The 18,039-nt window shown below is 34.5% G+C and overlaps 1 protein-coding gene across 1 annotated transcript in view; it reads left to right on the top strand.

Annotated features, from left to right (window-relative positions):
• Positions 1-18,039, top strand: part of Malrd1 (MAM and LDL receptor class A domain containing 1) — a 617,971-nt gene that overhangs the window by 250,751 nt on the left and 349,181 nt on the right. The window contains exons 21-23 of the mRNA XM_038334493.1: positions 42-198; positions 5,068-5,178; positions 8,455-8,668. Of these exons, the coding sequence (XP_038190421.1) occupies positions 42-198; positions 5,068-5,178; positions 8,455-8,668 (482 nt within the window). The remainder of the gene's footprint in view (positions 1-41; positions 199-5,067; positions 5,179-8,454; positions 8,669-18,039) is intronic.

The following is an 18,039-nucleotide window of genomic DNA, read 5'->3' as shown; positions in this document are numbered from 1 at the left end:
TATGAAAATTTTCTTTTTGTATATGATGAACATTTTCCTAGAAATACCACAGATGGTTGGTACCTGTATGCTGACAGTTCAAATGGGAAGTTTGGTGACCTGGCCGACATCCTCACACCTGTCATCTCACTCATGGGACCGAGGTGTACTTTGGTGTTCTGGACATATATGAATGGTGCCACAGTAGGTTCTCTCCAGGTACTGTATAGCCAATGTTGCTTTTGAAAATTTCTCTATAAAAATGCTTGTGTCATAATTTACAGTGTCATTAAGACAAGTTTAAACTTTATTAGCATCATAGTGATATGCTATAGAACAAGCTGTTCCAGGGTTGGACACTTGTGGGTGAAATGGGATTTCCTTTTTCTGCAGTGTATGACTATTTTCTTTTCTGAGGTTGAGGCTCTTCTGAGGTATTATTTATATTGGAGCATGCCATGTTGATTTCAGCGTCAATGTTGAGAGTATAACATAATCAGGTGGACATGCTATGTGTGGTTTGGCAGTGCTATAATCTGGGGTCTTGTCTGAAATTGTAGGAATGCTGAGTTTTCAATAGGTTTCTTTCAACTACTTTCTTTAAGAGAAAATAACTAAACTATTAACCTCAATAAACCTTTTACAATTTTCATTTACAACTAACTTCCTTATGCCCATCAGTTCGAGACCCTATTTTTGTTAATTGCATACTGCATCTATTAAAATAAGTCTTTTTAAGTATTATTTTTATTACTTAGTAATGTCCATAGAAAGCATTAACACAAGCCAAGGACACGATGCATCATTTGCTTGTGGTCATCCAGCCTGTCAGCCAGGCATGCAGCAGGATGAATTTGTGATCACAGTGCTTACTGAAGCAGAGTTGGAGCTATGTACAGAATGGTTGTTTGACCTTCACTTACAAAGGCTTCTTCACCTACTCTGAATTTCGAATCTTCTATTCAGAGAAAACTTTATATATCTGTACCAGAGTTGATTATTTTTTCAGGAAACATGACTTCCTATAGACAAATTTAGGCAATAAAACATGTCATTAATATTTATTTATTACTTTTCATACTAGAGCCTTATTACCTTCTGGAAAGATAGTACTAATTCACATGGAAACTTAGAAGGAAATATATTATTTCTTTTCTTTTGTAGTAACACATTTTTATCAATATTTGAGAATTTTGCATCATGCACCCCCAACTCCACTCATTTCCCAGTCTTTAAAAGTCTGCCTTCTACACTTGTAGTGCCCAAAATTAACAAAACAAGACTCTTTGCTCCTTTGTCTTTCCCACCTCTCCCTCAACAAAAGTCCTAATACCAAACTCACAATTGCCACCAATCTCTACTACCTTTCACATGAACACTTCCTGATCTTCTGTAGACTTCTGTGTCGGTGAAGGGAGCCGCTTGTTGGTTCCTGGCTGCCCAGCTAGCTTAGACGCAAAATAATCACACAGAAACTGTATTAATTAAATCACTGCTTGGCCCCTTAGATCTAGCTTTTTATTGGCTAACTCCTAAATATTAATTTAACCCATTTCTATTAATCTATGTATCACCATGTGGTTGTGGCTTATCAGCTAAAGTTCTTAGCATCTCAGGTGACAGATCTATGGCTTTCATCTAACCCCACCTTCCTTCTCCTATGCTATAAGTCAAGTAAGTTCTTTATTAATTAACCAATAAAAGCAACACATAAACAGAAGGACCTCCCACATCATTTCTAGGATCTTGTTATTTTATAAGACTGCAGTCAAACCATTTTTCAAAATGCCCTCAAGTTGAATTTGCTGTGTGTACTTTTTGCTGTGGTTTTATCTCACCTCATGTTATACCATTGGGTGCTGTTAGTTTATCATTATGGACTTTATTTCTTTTGTCCACTTTTATTAAAAAATACTTTTGTCTTGATACTCAAGGTATTGCAAAGTCTAAATCTGACTCAATTTTATTCCCCAGTCTTTGCCTCTAGTAGTTTTTAATTTTGCCTCAATTAATGGTACTCTGACTGCCTGAGGATGATTTAACTCCATTACTTATCTACATTTCTAGTTTCTTTTCCTGTTTTAAATCAGAACATGTCAAGTCTCCTTTTCTCAACTATTTTGTACTAGTACTAAATACATGATAAAAATATGTTATCTTATGTTTATATTGGTGTAGTGAGGAGCTGCGGGCAGGCCTGCTTTTCATCCTGCCCAGCTCCCGGCCACCGGCTAGCTTATACCCCGAAATAACATCACACAAATTGTATTCTTTTAAACACTGCCTGGCTCAGTTTCAGCCTCTTACCCACATATTGACTAACCCATATCTAATAATCTGTGTAACACCACGAGCGGTGTCTTACCGGGAAATATTCAGCATATCTGACCTGGCGGCTGGCTTCATTGCATCTCACTGAGGAAAGGCATGGCGTTCTGCCTCACCTAGGAGAGGTGGGGCAATTGTCTGAGCCACCTACCTCACTTCCTTTTTCCTGTTCTGTCTACTCCACCTATCTAAATTTTGCCCTATCAAAAAGCCAAGGCAGTTTGTTTATTAGACAATGAGAATCCTCCATATATTGGTGTTAATAATACATGCCTATGCATTTCAATGTGTGGGTTTATTATATTATTTCTTAGATCCCTACATTGCATATAATATAATATAATATAATATAATCCTCATCCATTTGACAAGCCTTACCATTTGTTATTGTGCAGACAGCCATGTCCTAGCATTACCTCTTAAAAATCTTACTTAGTTATTGAATAGTTTTAAACCAGTCCTGCTAAAAGCAATATGTAGACAAAAGCTATCCTTTTAAATACTGATAAATGTGTCTTGCTAAGGAGACTGGGTTCATCATACTTACAATAAGATGAAACTGGACTGCTTTCCTATTTTCCCACAAGAGAAAGAAGCAGACTGTCACAAGCTGTACAACTTCTTTTCCAATAGTCATTGAATTACTTTATTTTATATTTGTTCTGAGTATTATTGCCTCACATTTTTGGTTCTAGAATTTGCCTAGAAAATATTAAACTTTTCCCTTAAAAGTTGTATAAGCATATCTTTCTTTAAAAAATGCTCTTCTTAGAGTTTTTTCTTATTTTTCTTATTTTTTCTCTTTTTTTTCCCTTAGGGGTTTTTATAATGGAAAAATTACAAAGTTATCTTTGTAAGGATCACCTTTTTATGGCAGATTGATCTTCTAACCAATGTTGTTTGATAGTGTATTTGTGTGCATGTATTTAATAATGCACTTGTTTAATATTCTAAAACTGCCTTAAACAATCTTATGAAGTTATGATTTACACTTATTTGACATTAGTATTAAAACTGCTTTTTGGGGCTGTGTCAATGCTCAGTGGACAAAATTTATACCATGGAAGCAAAAGGAATTGACTTCAGACACCTAGAGGTCATGTAGAAAGCCCAAACCAACTCTCCTGTAGCACTAGCTTTGGGGTTGACAAGTAAATCCAGTTAAATCCATAGACATGGGGTTCAGTAAGAAGCCCTGTCTCAAATAAAAATCAGACAAAGGTGGAGAAGAAACACAGACTCCACAGGCATGAATACTGACATGTACACACACACACACACAAAAAAAAAACACACACTTTCTTTTAGTCAAAACTTTTACTTATTGCTTTTATTAGTAGCATGGGCATTATCAACTTATTATATTCTGTGGTATTAATTAATAAGTAACAAATGGTATTACACATGTTCCTTATATATGTGCATGGTTACACAAAATCACATTAACAAAATTAATTACTATTTTGTTATTAGTATATCACCTTACATAATTTCCCTTGTTGCTAATCCTGTGAAACATGTGGCTTTCATACAAAGGACTTCTTCCTGTGCATTCTTCTTATATGCTCCAGAAATGGATTCTTTATTTATAATTATGCTTCTTGATTTTACTGTGTTGAATTAGATATTCACAGACCAAGAATTTCATATTATTTTTTCTAGTACTATTTTGCTCTGATAATTCTAGTTGTGTAAAATAAATTTATGTGAATTCAATCTTAAAAGCACAACACCTTTAAATGTTAATTTAAATTATACTTTTATGTAATATTATCTTTGTGTGTATGGTGTGTGAGTGCAAGAGTATGTGTGTGGACACCAAAGAACAACTTTCAGGATGTGGCTCTCTTTCTGCTCTGGACAGTGGCGATGGAAATGTTGTAATTTTTGTGGAACAAGCACTTTTTCCATTTTAATCATCTCACGAGCCTGTTTACTTTTTAAAAGTTAAAAGCTTCATAAATTCAATCTAAATATATGTTCAGTTATATAAATAAAATTTAAAAAATAATGATATAAAATGAAGAATCTTAGTTATTTTAACAGAGGAATTGTGCAACTGCTCCTAATGATATCTATCTTATTGTGTGGGATGCCACAAACTCAGTGACCTAGAAGGTCCTGTTAGGATTACCCTCAAGGATTTCATTCCTTCCCAATACCACTTAAAAACCAACCCATTTCCCATGGACCTTTAGGAGACAGTAAAGTAAAAACTATAACAAATACAATAGGCCTTTGTTTATTTCAAGACCCTTGGGCAAGAAGCTTATACAGTGCGGTTAGTGTTTGCACATATCACTCATCTATGCTGTTGTGATGGGCACGTGTTGTGACACACCAGTCTGCTAAAAGCAATTGGCCAGAGAAGCCATTCTCAAAAGAATGTTCTACTAAGTAATTTAATACTTTTCCTTTCAATCATCTGTATATTACTTAATATATAAAATATCAGCTGCTTCTGCTGCTGCGCTGCCACATTTTTCATAAAGCTAGTAGAGTTGAATTCTTAATGAAACGGTGTCTGGACACATTAGGGCTTGATTGACAGATACTCGTGCACATTTTTAGAGCATCATCCCACAGAGCTTGTGAGATGCCCCTGAGGCCTGGCGCTATACGATCACAGTAGAAAACAAAGGTATCTAATGAAAAAGTCTTAGATTTTCTCTCAGGGACTACATGTAGGAATTAAAAGCCTAAATCAAACATGTCTAAAGTTTAAATATTTAAAACCTATTACTTGATTAATCTCTGCAGGTGCTCATCAAAAAAGGCAATGTTATCTCCAAAGTGTGGGCTCAGAGTGGACAGCAGGGGCCACGGTGGAAGAAAGTGGAAGTGTTCTTGGGCACCCACTCACACGCAGAGGTTTGTAACCAAAGCGATTTTTGAAGACAGAACTTAGTTAATTTTTGTCTCAAATACTAATTTCCTTCTTTCTCTCATTATTCTCATCTCTTTTCATTCCCAGTTTGATGTGCTGTGTGAATGCAGAACATTTAGCACCCCATATGGCATTTTCCACACAGAATTTACCATTTTAAAAAGCCATAACTTTTCCCAATTAGACAACTACACTTGTAGGTACACGTAATGTGAGTGATAAAAGTCCTTTACTCTCAGCAAGCTTCTCACATTGAAAGAACACCTCCTCTATTTCTGAGATTTGACTCTCAGACATTGTAATACAGGTTTTGTAAATGTAGCTGCAAAAGTCATTTTTGAAATATTTTTTAATGATTTGAACTTCTTATATTGAATAGATTTATACAATTAAAATATGTTGGAGTATATGATGGTATATGCCTTTATTTTATTATATATAAAATAGCACATATCGAACAACCAAAGAAAATTTCAAGTAGTACGAATATTACAATTTTAAAAATGAATATCACAAAGTTATAAGATATTTGGTATTTTTTCCATTTTGAGGGACTTAATAAGAATCAGGAAATCTGTAGTTTTGATGGGGATTGAGTATTTTTTATTTTTTGAAATAAAATAATATATAATTTTATTTGTACATATTTATATTTTATTCATTTTACATACAGCCACAGTTCTCCCTTCTTCCCATCTTCTCCCTTCCTCCCTCCCTCCCTCCAGCCCACCCCCATCCTCTCCTCAGAAAGGGTAAGGCTTCCCAAGGGGAGCCAACAAGGTCTGGCACATTAAGTTGAGGCAGGACCAACACCCCCAGCCCTAATCCCCTAACCCAACCCCCATCACTTCAAAATACTAGATGAAAAGCAAAGGATAGCCAGACCACAATCCACAGCTCCAGAGAAGGTAGGTAACAAAGAAGACCCTAACAGAGACACATGGATCCCCCCGGGAAGGGAAAATCAATGAGATCTTCTGAAAAATATATATTTTAGGATATTGTACTTTCATTTCAAAGTCCATTCATTAACAAAATGTAATGGCTTGAAATAAAACCATTCTTAAATTTACTTTTATGCCATTTTCATGCAGATAGGTACTTAGATAGTTAAATAAACAAACCAGAGAAATTGATAATTATCTGTTTATAGCGAGGTAAAATAACATATTTTCACATTTCCAAAAATTGTCACAGTTGAGTATGGCTGATTTTCTTTTAGAGCATGTAAACAAAAAGTTACATATAAAACAGCTATGCTAAAAATAAAATATTTAAGATCTGGATCATTTGCTACTTTTGAGTTCCTACAAATCAGTGTGTATTAAGACCCAAGAACAGGGTAGAATGGCGTGCCCATGATTTTCCTTAAAATCCCTTGCCTAACATCACCAGGCTCTTCCATGCTTGACTTCACCCACCTCAGCTCATTATTGAAAGCATAGGCATTTAATCTTTAGTTCCCAGGATTACGCTACACTGACTTAAATATTTGTCATAACATTCCCAAGTTTTCTTTCCCAACTGTAAATCGAGTTCCTCCGACTTTGTCTCTTACCACTGTTTCTCATTTGAAGGACAGCTTTTCCAGATAAAACTGTACTACATATTAAAATAGAAAACCAAACAATGGCTTTTAAAATAAATAGAGCAAGATGCTCATACCATATGTAGGAGACTGTTTTCTTTTTAATTATGTGGAGTTGAATTTCATGAATTTGAAAATACTCAAGTAATAGGATCATAATTAAAAATTCCATTTGTTCTCTTGTTTGTATGCACAAGTAAGCTTGCTGGTTGTGAATACACAGCAGATATCTCTATGGCTCTGTTTCTGATGGACCAGCTCTTTCAGCCATGAGAGCTCTACATGATATATATGTATAAGGGCTTGAACTGCACTGTCCCAGTTTCCAGGAATGCCATGCAGAAAAAATGCCATATATTTCTTGCCCTATATTTGACTATCTAGTTTCCTTATTATGCACTTGGAGATAGTTTAGTATGTGGGTAAAATGTTCAACCTGAAGAAATAATTGTTCGAGAATAAACTAATGACTTTGCATATTATAAGACATCATTAGAAGGAGGCTAGATATTCAACTTCTATGGATGTTCAATGAAGAAAAAAAAATCTCAGTGAGAATATTTAAATGGATTTGCTTCTGTCAGACATGGGTTTCCAGATCATGTAGCAAATTCCTTAACAGTTCTATGCATATAGAATATTAATATGGAAAAATTATTTTCAAAATTGTATTAAGTGATATTTCAGCATGTGGACACACTTATAAATTTTGCTTTTTAAGATTCAAAAATACACATATTGAAATCTGGCTAAAAAGTCTGTTCATACTGATAGACTCTTAAAAGTATGGATAACATGTAAACACTTGCTTTTTCTTATGACTTATCCATCCCCTCAGTAACAAGGTATTGAGCATCTGCTGTGCCAAAATACATTGAGAAGGCACAGTGATGAGCATACATTACATATTGCTCGTGATTCTTCATTCCCATGATTCCTTTCTCTATAGACTCAGAAAGATCAGAGTTTTTAACTCATGACTTATACTGTGAAGCAGCACTGAGAAGTCTGCATAGTCTTACTTGAGAAAACCCTATATTTAAACACAAGTTTTGCGATGATAACCAGGGCCATCATACACAGACACAGACACTCACACAGACACCCACACACCTCTGTGTGTATGCGTGTACTAAGGACTTTGCCATGTATTTAAAATATCTACTCATTTATCCTTTTCAGCAGTTCAATCCTATGAAAAATATAATGGGTACATCTTCAGTCTATATATACACAAAAGTAACTGGGTTCTCTCTCTCTCTCTCTCTCTCTCTCTCTCTCTCTCTCTCTCTCTCTCTCTCTCTCTCTCTCTCTCTCTCTCTCTCTGTGTGTGTGTGTGTCTACGAGGTAAGCAGTCTTGTTTTGGATTTGAGAGTCAGCACAGGGTGTAGAAGTGGGTGCATGACTTCTGCTTGGAGTCTATAGTCTATATGCTAACTATATATCTCTTAGGTGGTACTGTTGCTTTTCTCATATTCCCAGAATTGAGTATAGTGCAGACACTCATGATGTTTAGTCTTTCTGAGCCATTATCTTGATAGAGGTCACTTTCATTTGGGAGTATTTGTTATGAAAGTCAATCTAGATGTTCTTGTTGCCATGTTTGTTTGTGTTCTGGACTTCTTCACAGCCTAATGCTAATTGGCTCTTCTTGTTCATTTTATCTTTTTAGATTGTCTTTAGGGCAAAACGTGGTATCAGTTACATAGGAGATGTGGCAGTCGATGATGTTTCCTTTCGAGATTGCTCCCCGTTACTTAACACAAACAGAAAGTGTGCTGCTGACGAATTCACGTGTGCTTCCAAGCACTGCATTCTAAAGGACAGGCTGTGTGACTTTGTGAATGACTGTGCCGATAACTCAGACGAGACTGTGTTCATCTGTGGTAAGTGAAAGTGTGTCTCAGGTTCCCACTTGCTGCTCGACATTGAACCCAAATATTAGTTGATCTTAGTGGCAGGTGCAGCCATAGTGATTTAACTATTTAAGTGGTCTCCTTCCTCCCTCTAAGAACTTAACTTTGAACACAATTTATGGAAAACTGCTGCATGGCATTTTTTTGCACAAAGGTATAAGTAATTGGAGTTAAATTGGAAAGTAGGTGTGGGAACAGTTATTTACCATATGAAACAATGTATTTGGAAAAGAGACAAAACTCCCATCAAAATCAATTTATGTAGATTGGTAAGTATGTGCACTTTGATTTTAAAAGGCTGACATCTATTTACATAAATAAGATGTGATATGCCAATAAATAAAACAAAATAATGCTATGAAAATGTAATAATATGATGGCAAAGTGTTCTAATGTAATACATACAGATTGAAACTGTAGAGCTATTCTTTGGGTTCAACTCATACTAGACAGTACCTATTAAAAAGTCCTTAGCTAAATGGGCCATATGTGCTTATTGAGGTAATCCTGTAACATGGTGTGGCATAATCCAAGGTTGCTTTATTTCATTATAAATGAGGTAAATACAGATTGTCAAAATGAAGGTTGATAGGTTATTCTACTGTTACCAGTTCTGAGCTAAAATGTTATAATTAGGTATTATCTGCATCTTGAAACCAAATCTGTACTTTCAATAACAATGTTAGTATCAGAACTGATACTTGCATAGAACATTTAATGTTTAAAGCCTTTATTTACTCATTTCCATCTGATCTTTATTTAATCCTTAGAAGACAGTGGGACAAATATTATTAGTGATTATTATAGGTGAAGCTACCAACAAGACTGGTTTATGTTTCATCATAATAAATACAAATGGTACTAAGTTGGTCCTGGTACCTGAGTACTTTGATTTATGACCCATTGCTCTGCTCAAGCTATGAAATCATTATATTAAAAATTGATTCTTTCAGAGAAGATATTGAGATGAAATATTGCCTGATTTATAAAGTATATGTCATGCAAATATAAGGACCTGAGTTTGGGTCTCAGCATAATATCCTGGACAATAGTACAGGTGTGGTAAAACAGCACCGGAGGATGGAGGCAAATGGATCCTTGTAGCTCACTGGTCAGCCAGCCTAACCTGATAATAAACCCCAGGTTTGATGAACAACCTTTAATTAAAAAAATGTGGTGAAGTGTGATTGACTTTCAGCCTCTTTATTCTGGCACACATGTGTAGGCAACTTTTGTACATGTGTAAAAATCCACATAAACATGTATATACACTTTGCGATTTGTACATATAGGTATAAAATAGTTATTGATATAGAAGTTTTTTTATGACACAAATATTTGTTACTTGAACATGTAAAAAATAAATATAAATGTGTATAAACCAAGTGAAAAATCTAAGTAATTATAAAATGCTGTATTTACTAATATATAACTATTACTATTTATATTTACCTTTAAATATTCACTGCTAAATTTCAGTTAAAATTTTGCATCCAACAATTACAATGTTGCTTTAGTGGCATTTTCATCTGAGTAACATGCTAATTTTAAGTTATTATTTAAATAATACAGATATGTTTTTGAAAGTCTCTTGTAATGTAGCCTTTGTTATTTCTAAAGTTATAATTTAATGTATTTTTCAGTGCTCAAAACATCAATTACTACCAAATAAACTTTTCCTAATTGCATATATGCTATAATATTACTGCTATTTTAGGATAGTGGTACTTATAAAATTCAGTAATGTACTATGAGACATATGCTGAAAACTTTCTCTCTTAAACATTTTTTTATGAAGCAGCCATTATGGAGTAATCTTTTCTAAAGAGTCTCATTTCTTTCCTCTCCCCCTTTTCTTCTTCTATATTCTCCTCTCTTCTCCTGCACCTCTCTCATTCTCTCTCGCTCTCTCCCTCTTTCCCTCCCTTCCTCCTTCCCTTTCTCTCTCCCTCCCTCCCTTCCACACTCATAACAGCAGAGATTATGTGCATTAGACCTGTTTGATCTCTTGAGAGACACTTTCATGGAGCCAAACTGTCCTCAAAGGTTCCTAAGGAAAATAATTGTAATTTCATTTCCTTGTAATTTTATTGTATTTAATCAATGACTTCAGAAAGAGGATTGCTGAGATTGTTGGTAGTCCAGGCTATCATCAAACTCAGGATCCTACAGCCTCAAGAACCACGAAAGTGATGGGATTTTAGGCATGAAACATCATATTTGACTTTCTGTTAGTCTCAAGCATCTGAGAGTAGCTTTGAACTTGTGATTCTCCTTCCTTCACCTCCAAGTGCTGAGATTTTAGGCAGAATATACTGGGCCTGCTTTTCAGAACATGTTCTGTGGTGATCACATTACTAAATGCCCTGAATTTTTTATTGGACCCTTGCATGTCAGAACATAGAAGTTAAATTTATTCCAGAGACTGCATAGGAAAGAGGAAAATGTTTTCAACTCCTTAGTACAAAGGGTCAACAAAAAGTTAAAATGATCCTCCAAAGGAGTCATATTTGACCTGGTTCTAATTACAGAAACGGAATCCTTTTTTTCCATAGCCTTCTTTCTTCTATTATACAGTTTAAACATTCTAATGTATTCCTGGTCTGCTGGTCTTAAATGTTATGTTTTAATTACAGAGCAGCTAGAACCTGCTGAGGGAATTATGAGTGCTCTTATCCTACATATGCTATAAACTTTGATGTTCTAATTAGATCTGGAAGAATAGGAAGAAACAATTAAAAGAGTCACCATAGCAACTGACTTCAGAACTTTAGCTGGCAACCTTTTAAAGCTTTGGGCTTAAAAGTCTACTTTTTTTATTGAGAATTCTAAGTATATTTTGAACATTTATCATAGCTAAAGGGAATTGCAACTCGTAAAGCATCATCATTAATTAGTAGTGCACCATCTACAAATAACATAAAGAATGCTAAAGTCAGCTCTGGGCAAGCAGTATTTTGGAGTAAAAAGTAATAAATTATAATACAAATTTATGTATTATTTAATCTGATGTAAATTAATATGAACTCATATCATAACCTATTAGAAAATGAAAATCACTTCTTAATTAAGCATTTGATAACTTCTCTAAAATATGAAAAATACTCCCCCAAACTGATTAGTTTATCTAAATCTTCAAATACTTAATTTAATATGATTGATATAAAGGTTCCTAAGGAAAATAATTGTGATTTCAGTTCCTTGTAATTTTATTGTATTTAATCAATCACTTCAGAAAGAAGATTGTTGAGATTGTTGGTAGTCCAGGCTATCATCAAATTCAGGATCCTACAGCCTCAAGAACAACAAAAGTGCTGGGATTATAGGCATGAAACACCATACTTGACTTTCTCTTAATATTTGAATTGGAAATTTATCAATGGTATAGCAGTGTAACATGAAGGAAGCCAGGCCTGCTTGTTGGGGTTTCTGTCCCACCCAGTACCCCACAGCCGGCAAGCCCCAAAGAAATAACACAGAGATCTCTATAAGTTATAAAGCTGATTGGCCCATTAGCTCTAGCCTCTCACTGGCTAACTCTCACATCTTGATTAACCCATTTTTCTGATCTATGTTAGCCATGTGGCTCAGTACCTTTTTTCAGTGGTACAGATCACATCCTGCTGCTTCGGTGATCTGGGCAGGAGAGGAAGGAATCAACTTCCTCCTTCCCAGAGTTCTCCTGTTCTCATTACATCATTTCCACGTACTGTCTGGTTTTTATGCCTATACATTCTGCCTGGCCAATCAGCGTTTTATTTAAAACATGATTGACAGATTACAGACAATTCTCCCGCACCATAGCAGGCATTATCAAAATACTTAAATTCTGCCATGGGAAGGTAAATGCGTAACTCAATTAAGCAGCTTTATATTTCTTTTCATTTTAAAAATACAGAGAATATGTATATTAAAGACAATGAAAATTATATATTTAAACATTAAGCTAAGTTTAAGATTTTAGTTGTATAAAATATACATTAATTAATACTAATGTTAATAGGCTGGACTCAATTAGTAGATGTGAAAATTCCCATTGGATAGGATTCGAAAAATATTTTAATAACTTATGCTCTTCCCTCCAAAAAGCACAATAAAACTAGGAAACGTTCCCAGATACAGAGGCATAAAACAATTCATAATAAGACCTCTGGACCTTGTTAAGGTAATATTCAGGTAATTTAAAAAGATTTTAAAGTTTTTCATAACTCAACTAAAATACAAAGAAAAATAGTGAACATTGGAGTTTAAAAACAATTTCATAAATTTTATCGGTCAGTTATATGTCAGGCAGTGTATGAGTTTTGTGAGATTGTCCAAAATATTTTTTCAGCAGTACACCACATATTTCTGTTAAATAGAATATATTTTCTCAGTGTAGGCAGGTAGATGCACAGAACACACATAAACATGTATGAATGCTCACACAAGTATGTGTTATGCATGTAAATAGTGCAGCAAGGAGAAGCCTCCATGAGAAGGGATATAAGAACATCTTAAAGCAGAGGATGGACTTGTGTTCATTTAAAATGTACTGTGTTCAAGTGGAATTGACTGTGGTTTGAATTTTTATTTCCCAAATGAATAATAATGCTGAGCATCTTTTTTTTGAAACCCTTTCCCAAAAATCATTTTATTATTCACCTATTGGTTTTTCTCTATGTGTATGCATACATGTGTATATACCCATGCATGTGAGTCATGGTGTACACGTGAAAATTAAAGATCACCTTACAAGTCAGTTCTCTCTTTTTACTGTGTGTATGAATTCTGGACATTGAATTCCAGTTGTCGAGTATGACAGCAAATGCCTTTGTCTGCTCAGGCATCTTTTAGGCTTGCTTTTCTCCATTTAAAATAGAATTACTTATATTTTATTGAGTCACAGGACTTAACATACATTTCTAGATTAAGCTATTGCTAAATGTAAAACTATTTTTTCAAAACCGTGTTATTTTTCTCTATGTTGTCTTAAATCTTTTTGTTTTAACTATGTGTGTCTTTTGGTTGAATACAGGCATGTATTTGCCACAGCTTATGTGGAAGTTTGAGAATAGCTTTTAGGAATTAGTTTTCTTCTCCCACCTTGAGATCATCTCTCTCTCTCTCTCTCTCTCTCTCTCTCTCTCTCTCTCTCTCTCTCTCTCTCTCTCTCGCTTCTTTGAATACTCCACAGATGAGTTCTACCTCATTTTCATCTCAAGCTTTCATCTTAAAGTAGGAGTGCCAGAATTACAAATATGAGCAGTCCAGGACATTTGGGCCTGCCAAGGTTCAAAGTCAGGTAGCATGACCTATGGAGTAGAATTCAATATCTGGTTTATAGATATTTCTTCTAGTTTTGGAGTTTTCTTAGAGAGGACTAGATAAAGAATCGGCTTCAATCAAAATAAAGTTGAGCTCATCAATGACTTCTTTCATGGATTATGCTTTGATATTGTGTCTTAATTTTTCTTGCCGTAAAAGATCTTCTAAATGTTTCTCTTGTTGTTTGGTAAGATTTTTATATTTATTTCTTACATTTGGGTCCACAATTCAGCATTTATTTTTGTGAAGGGAATGCCACCGATGTATACTTCCTTTGTTTCCCATGAATGTTTACTACCCTGCTGTGATTTACTGAAAAATTGGCCTTTGCTGATTTACCTATGTCTTAATTTTCTACATATGCTGAATGTGTGTGTGTGTGTATACTTTAAAAGTATTTATCTTATTTGTGTCTGTCTGCTGTGTGTATGCGCACGGAGGCCACAACTAGACATTTATTTGATTTATTTGCATTTTTAAAGTATTTTAATGTTTTCCTTACATCCCAGCTGCAGTTTCCCCTTCTTTCTCTCCTCCCAATTTTATCCCCTACCTCTCCTCTGCCCCTGCCTCCTTCCTTCTTCTGTTTCTATTCAGCAAAAGGGCAGCCCTTCTATGGATATTGACAAAGCATGGCATATCAAGTTGTAGTAAGATATAACACAGTGTCATTTTTAATAGCTGAGTAATGTTCCATTGTGTAAATGGTAAGCATTTTCTTTACCCATTCTTCAGTTGAAGGACATCTAGATTGTTTCCAGGTTTCGGCTATTATGAATTAAAGCTGCTTAGAACATAGTTGAGCAAGTGTCCTTGTGGTATTATTGAGCATCTTTTAAGTATATATCAAATAGTGGTATAGCTAGATCTTGAGGTAGATGGATTTCCAGTTTTCTGAGAAAATGTTACATTAATTTCCAAAATGGCTGTACAAGTTGGCACACCCACTAGCAACGAAAAAAGTGTTCTCTTGCTCCACATCCTCTACAGCATAATCTGTCACTTGTGTTTTTTATTTTAGGCATTTTAACAGGTATAAGGCAGAATCTCAGAGTCCCTTTGCTTTGCATTTCTCTGATGGATAAAGATGAACATTTCTTTAGGTTTTATTTGAAATTCTTCTGTTTAGAAGTCTCTATTTAGATTTGTAACCCATTATTAAATTGAACTATTTATTTTTGATGTCTAGTTTCTTGAGTTATTTTTATATTTTGTAATCTAACCGTCTGTCACATGTGGGGACAAGGAAGATCTTTTCCTATTCTGTTAGCTTCTGCTTTATCCTAATTACAGTGCTTTTTGCCTTAGAGAAGCTTTTCAGTTTCATTAATTGTCAATCTTAGTGCCTACACTATTGGTGTTTTATTTGTATTTAATACATTGTTCCATTGTATTAAAGGGTATTCACATCCTCTTCTGTCAGGCTTAGTGTATATGGATTGATGTTGAAGTCTTTGAGCACTTGGATTTGAGCTTTGTGCAGGGTGAAAGATATGGATCAATTTGCATTCTTCTATATTTCAACAATCAGTTATTCCAACACCATTTGTATTTTCATTGTGTTATTTTGTCTGCTTTGTCAAAAATCAGGTGTTCATAGGTGTGTACATTTAAGACTGGGTCTTCAATTCAATTCCATTGATTTACCTGTTTATTTTTTATTGATTTTTATTGAGCTCTTTATTTTTCTCTGCTCCCCTCTCTGCCTCTCCCCTCCCATTCAACCCTCTCCCAAGTTCCCTATGCCACCTTTTTTTTTCATGCCAATATTATGAGGTGCTTTTTTGTTTATTTCTTACTTTTTTTTACTATAGCCCTGTAATAGATCTTGAAATCTGGGGTGGTGATACCTCTAGAAGTTCTTTTATTGTACAGGGTTGTTTTGACTATGCTGTTTTTTTTTATTATGAAGTTGAGTATATTTTTTCAAGGTCTGTAAATACTGTGTTTGAATTTTAATGGGGATTGTGTTGAATCTGTACAATGTTGTTGGTAAAAATGGCCATTTTTACTATGTTAATATTACCAATTCAAGAACATGGGAGATCTTTCTATCTTCTGTTATCTTCTCAGATTTCTTTCTTCAAAGACCTGAAGTTCTTGTCATAAAAGTCCTATGCTTGCTTTGTTAGAATTACAGTAAAATATATTATAATTTATGAAGAGTATTTTTCTCTGGCTTTCAGGTGTGCTGTTAAGTCAGGTGTGCTATTCAGTATAATATTCTCTAATTTTTTTATGTAGGCGTCAGTACTTTGGACTTTTCTCATAACACTGTTTTTATTGTGCCCTATAAGTTTTGGTATATTTTGCCTTCTATTTCATTGAATTCTAGGAAGTCTAATTTCTTTCGTTATGGCTTCCTTGACCCATTGGTAATTCGGTAGTGAGTTTCTCATTTCCCGTGAGTTTATAGGCTTCCTTTTGTTACTGTTATTGATATCCAGCTTTAATCTGGGTGATCTGATAGGATACAGGGGCTTATATAAATTTATTTTTATCTGTTGAGACTTGTTTTGTGACTGAGTATGTGGTTAATTTTTGAGAATGTTCAATGAAGCGCTGAGAAGCCTCATTTTGGTGATTTGGTGTTTGGGTAAAATGTTCTGTAAATTCCTGTTAGGTCCCTTTAAATAAAAATATCTGTTAGCTGCATTATTTCTCTGTTTAGTTTCTGTCTGGACACCTGTCAAATGGTTATAGTGGGGTGTTGAGTCTCCCACTATTAATGTATATGTTCCAAGTGTGTTTAAATTTTAGTAATGTTCCTTTTATAAATGTGTATGCCCTTGCATTTGGAGCATAGATGTTCAGAATTGAGACATTTTCCTGGCTTATTTTTCCTTTAATGAGTATGAAATGTCCTTCTCCATCTATTTTGATTAATTTTGTTTTAAAGTCTATTTTGTTAGAAATTACCATAGCTATACCTGTTCACTTTTTGGGGTCATTTGATTGGAAAATTCTTTCTCTTTGCTCTGAGGTAATGTTTGTCTTTGATGTTGAGGTGTGTTTCTCATATGCAGCACAAGGACAGATTCTGTTTTTGTATTTTTCCTGTTAGCCTGTCTTTTAATTGGTTAATTGAATCCATTGATACTGAGAAATATTAATGACTACTATTATTCCTTTATTATATTATTGTTCTTGGTGTGTGTGTGTGTGTGTGTGTGTGAATGAGTGTAGGTGTGTGGTGTCTGTTTCCCTTCTTTGGATTTTGCTGCTGTGTGATTATCTATTGTCTATGTTTATGTGGGTATAGTTAACTTCCATAGGTTGGAATTTTCCTTCTGGTACCTTCTATAGGTTTGGATTTGCAGATAGATTTTGTTTAAATTTGACTTTGCCATAAAATCTTGTTTCTACATCTATGGTGATTTAAATTTTGCTGGATATAGTAGTTTGAACTGGCATTCATAGTTTCTTAGAGTTGGCAAGATATCTATGTGTCTAGGCTTTTAGAGTCTCAGTTGAGAAGTCTGGTGTAATTCTTATGGGTCTGCCTTTATATGTTACTTTGCCTTTTTCCCTTGCAGCTTTTAATATTCTTTTTGCTACATATTTAGTGTTTTGATTATTATGTGACACAGGGATGTTCTTTTCTGATCCAATCTGTTTGGTGTTCTTTAAATTTCTGTACTTTTATAGGCATGTCCTTCTTTACCTTAGGGAACTGTTCTGTGATGTTTTTTTTAAAATATATTCCTGGGATTTTAGAGGGGTTTTGTTTCTTCTTCTATTCCTATTATTCTTAAGTTTGGTCTTTCACGATATTTCTGATATCCTGGCTGTTATGTGGTAGAGATATTTTAGATCTAACATTTTCTTTGACTAGTGAATCTATTTCTCCTAATGTAGCTTTAATGCCTGAGATTCTTTCTTCCATCTTTTGAATTCTGTTGGTAATGCTTGTTTGCTTACCCAGGCTTTCTATTTTCTGAATTCTTTCAGCTTGTGTTTTGTTTCTTGATTTTATTTCAATATTTGTGTCTTGAATAGTTTCCTTCAACTCTTTGTTTATTCTTGGCATTCAT

The sequence above is a fragment of the Arvicola amphibius genome, chromosome 6, assembly GCF_903992535.2.
Source record: "Arvicola amphibius chromosome 6, mArvAmp1.2, whole genome shotgun sequence".
In the NCBI taxonomy this organism is placed as follows: Eukaryota; Metazoa; Chordata; class Mammalia; order Rodentia; family Cricetidae; genus Arvicola; species Arvicola amphibius.
The sequence above is the reverse complement of the archived record's forward strand: the minus strand, read 5'-3'. Positions and strand labels throughout refer to the sequence as shown.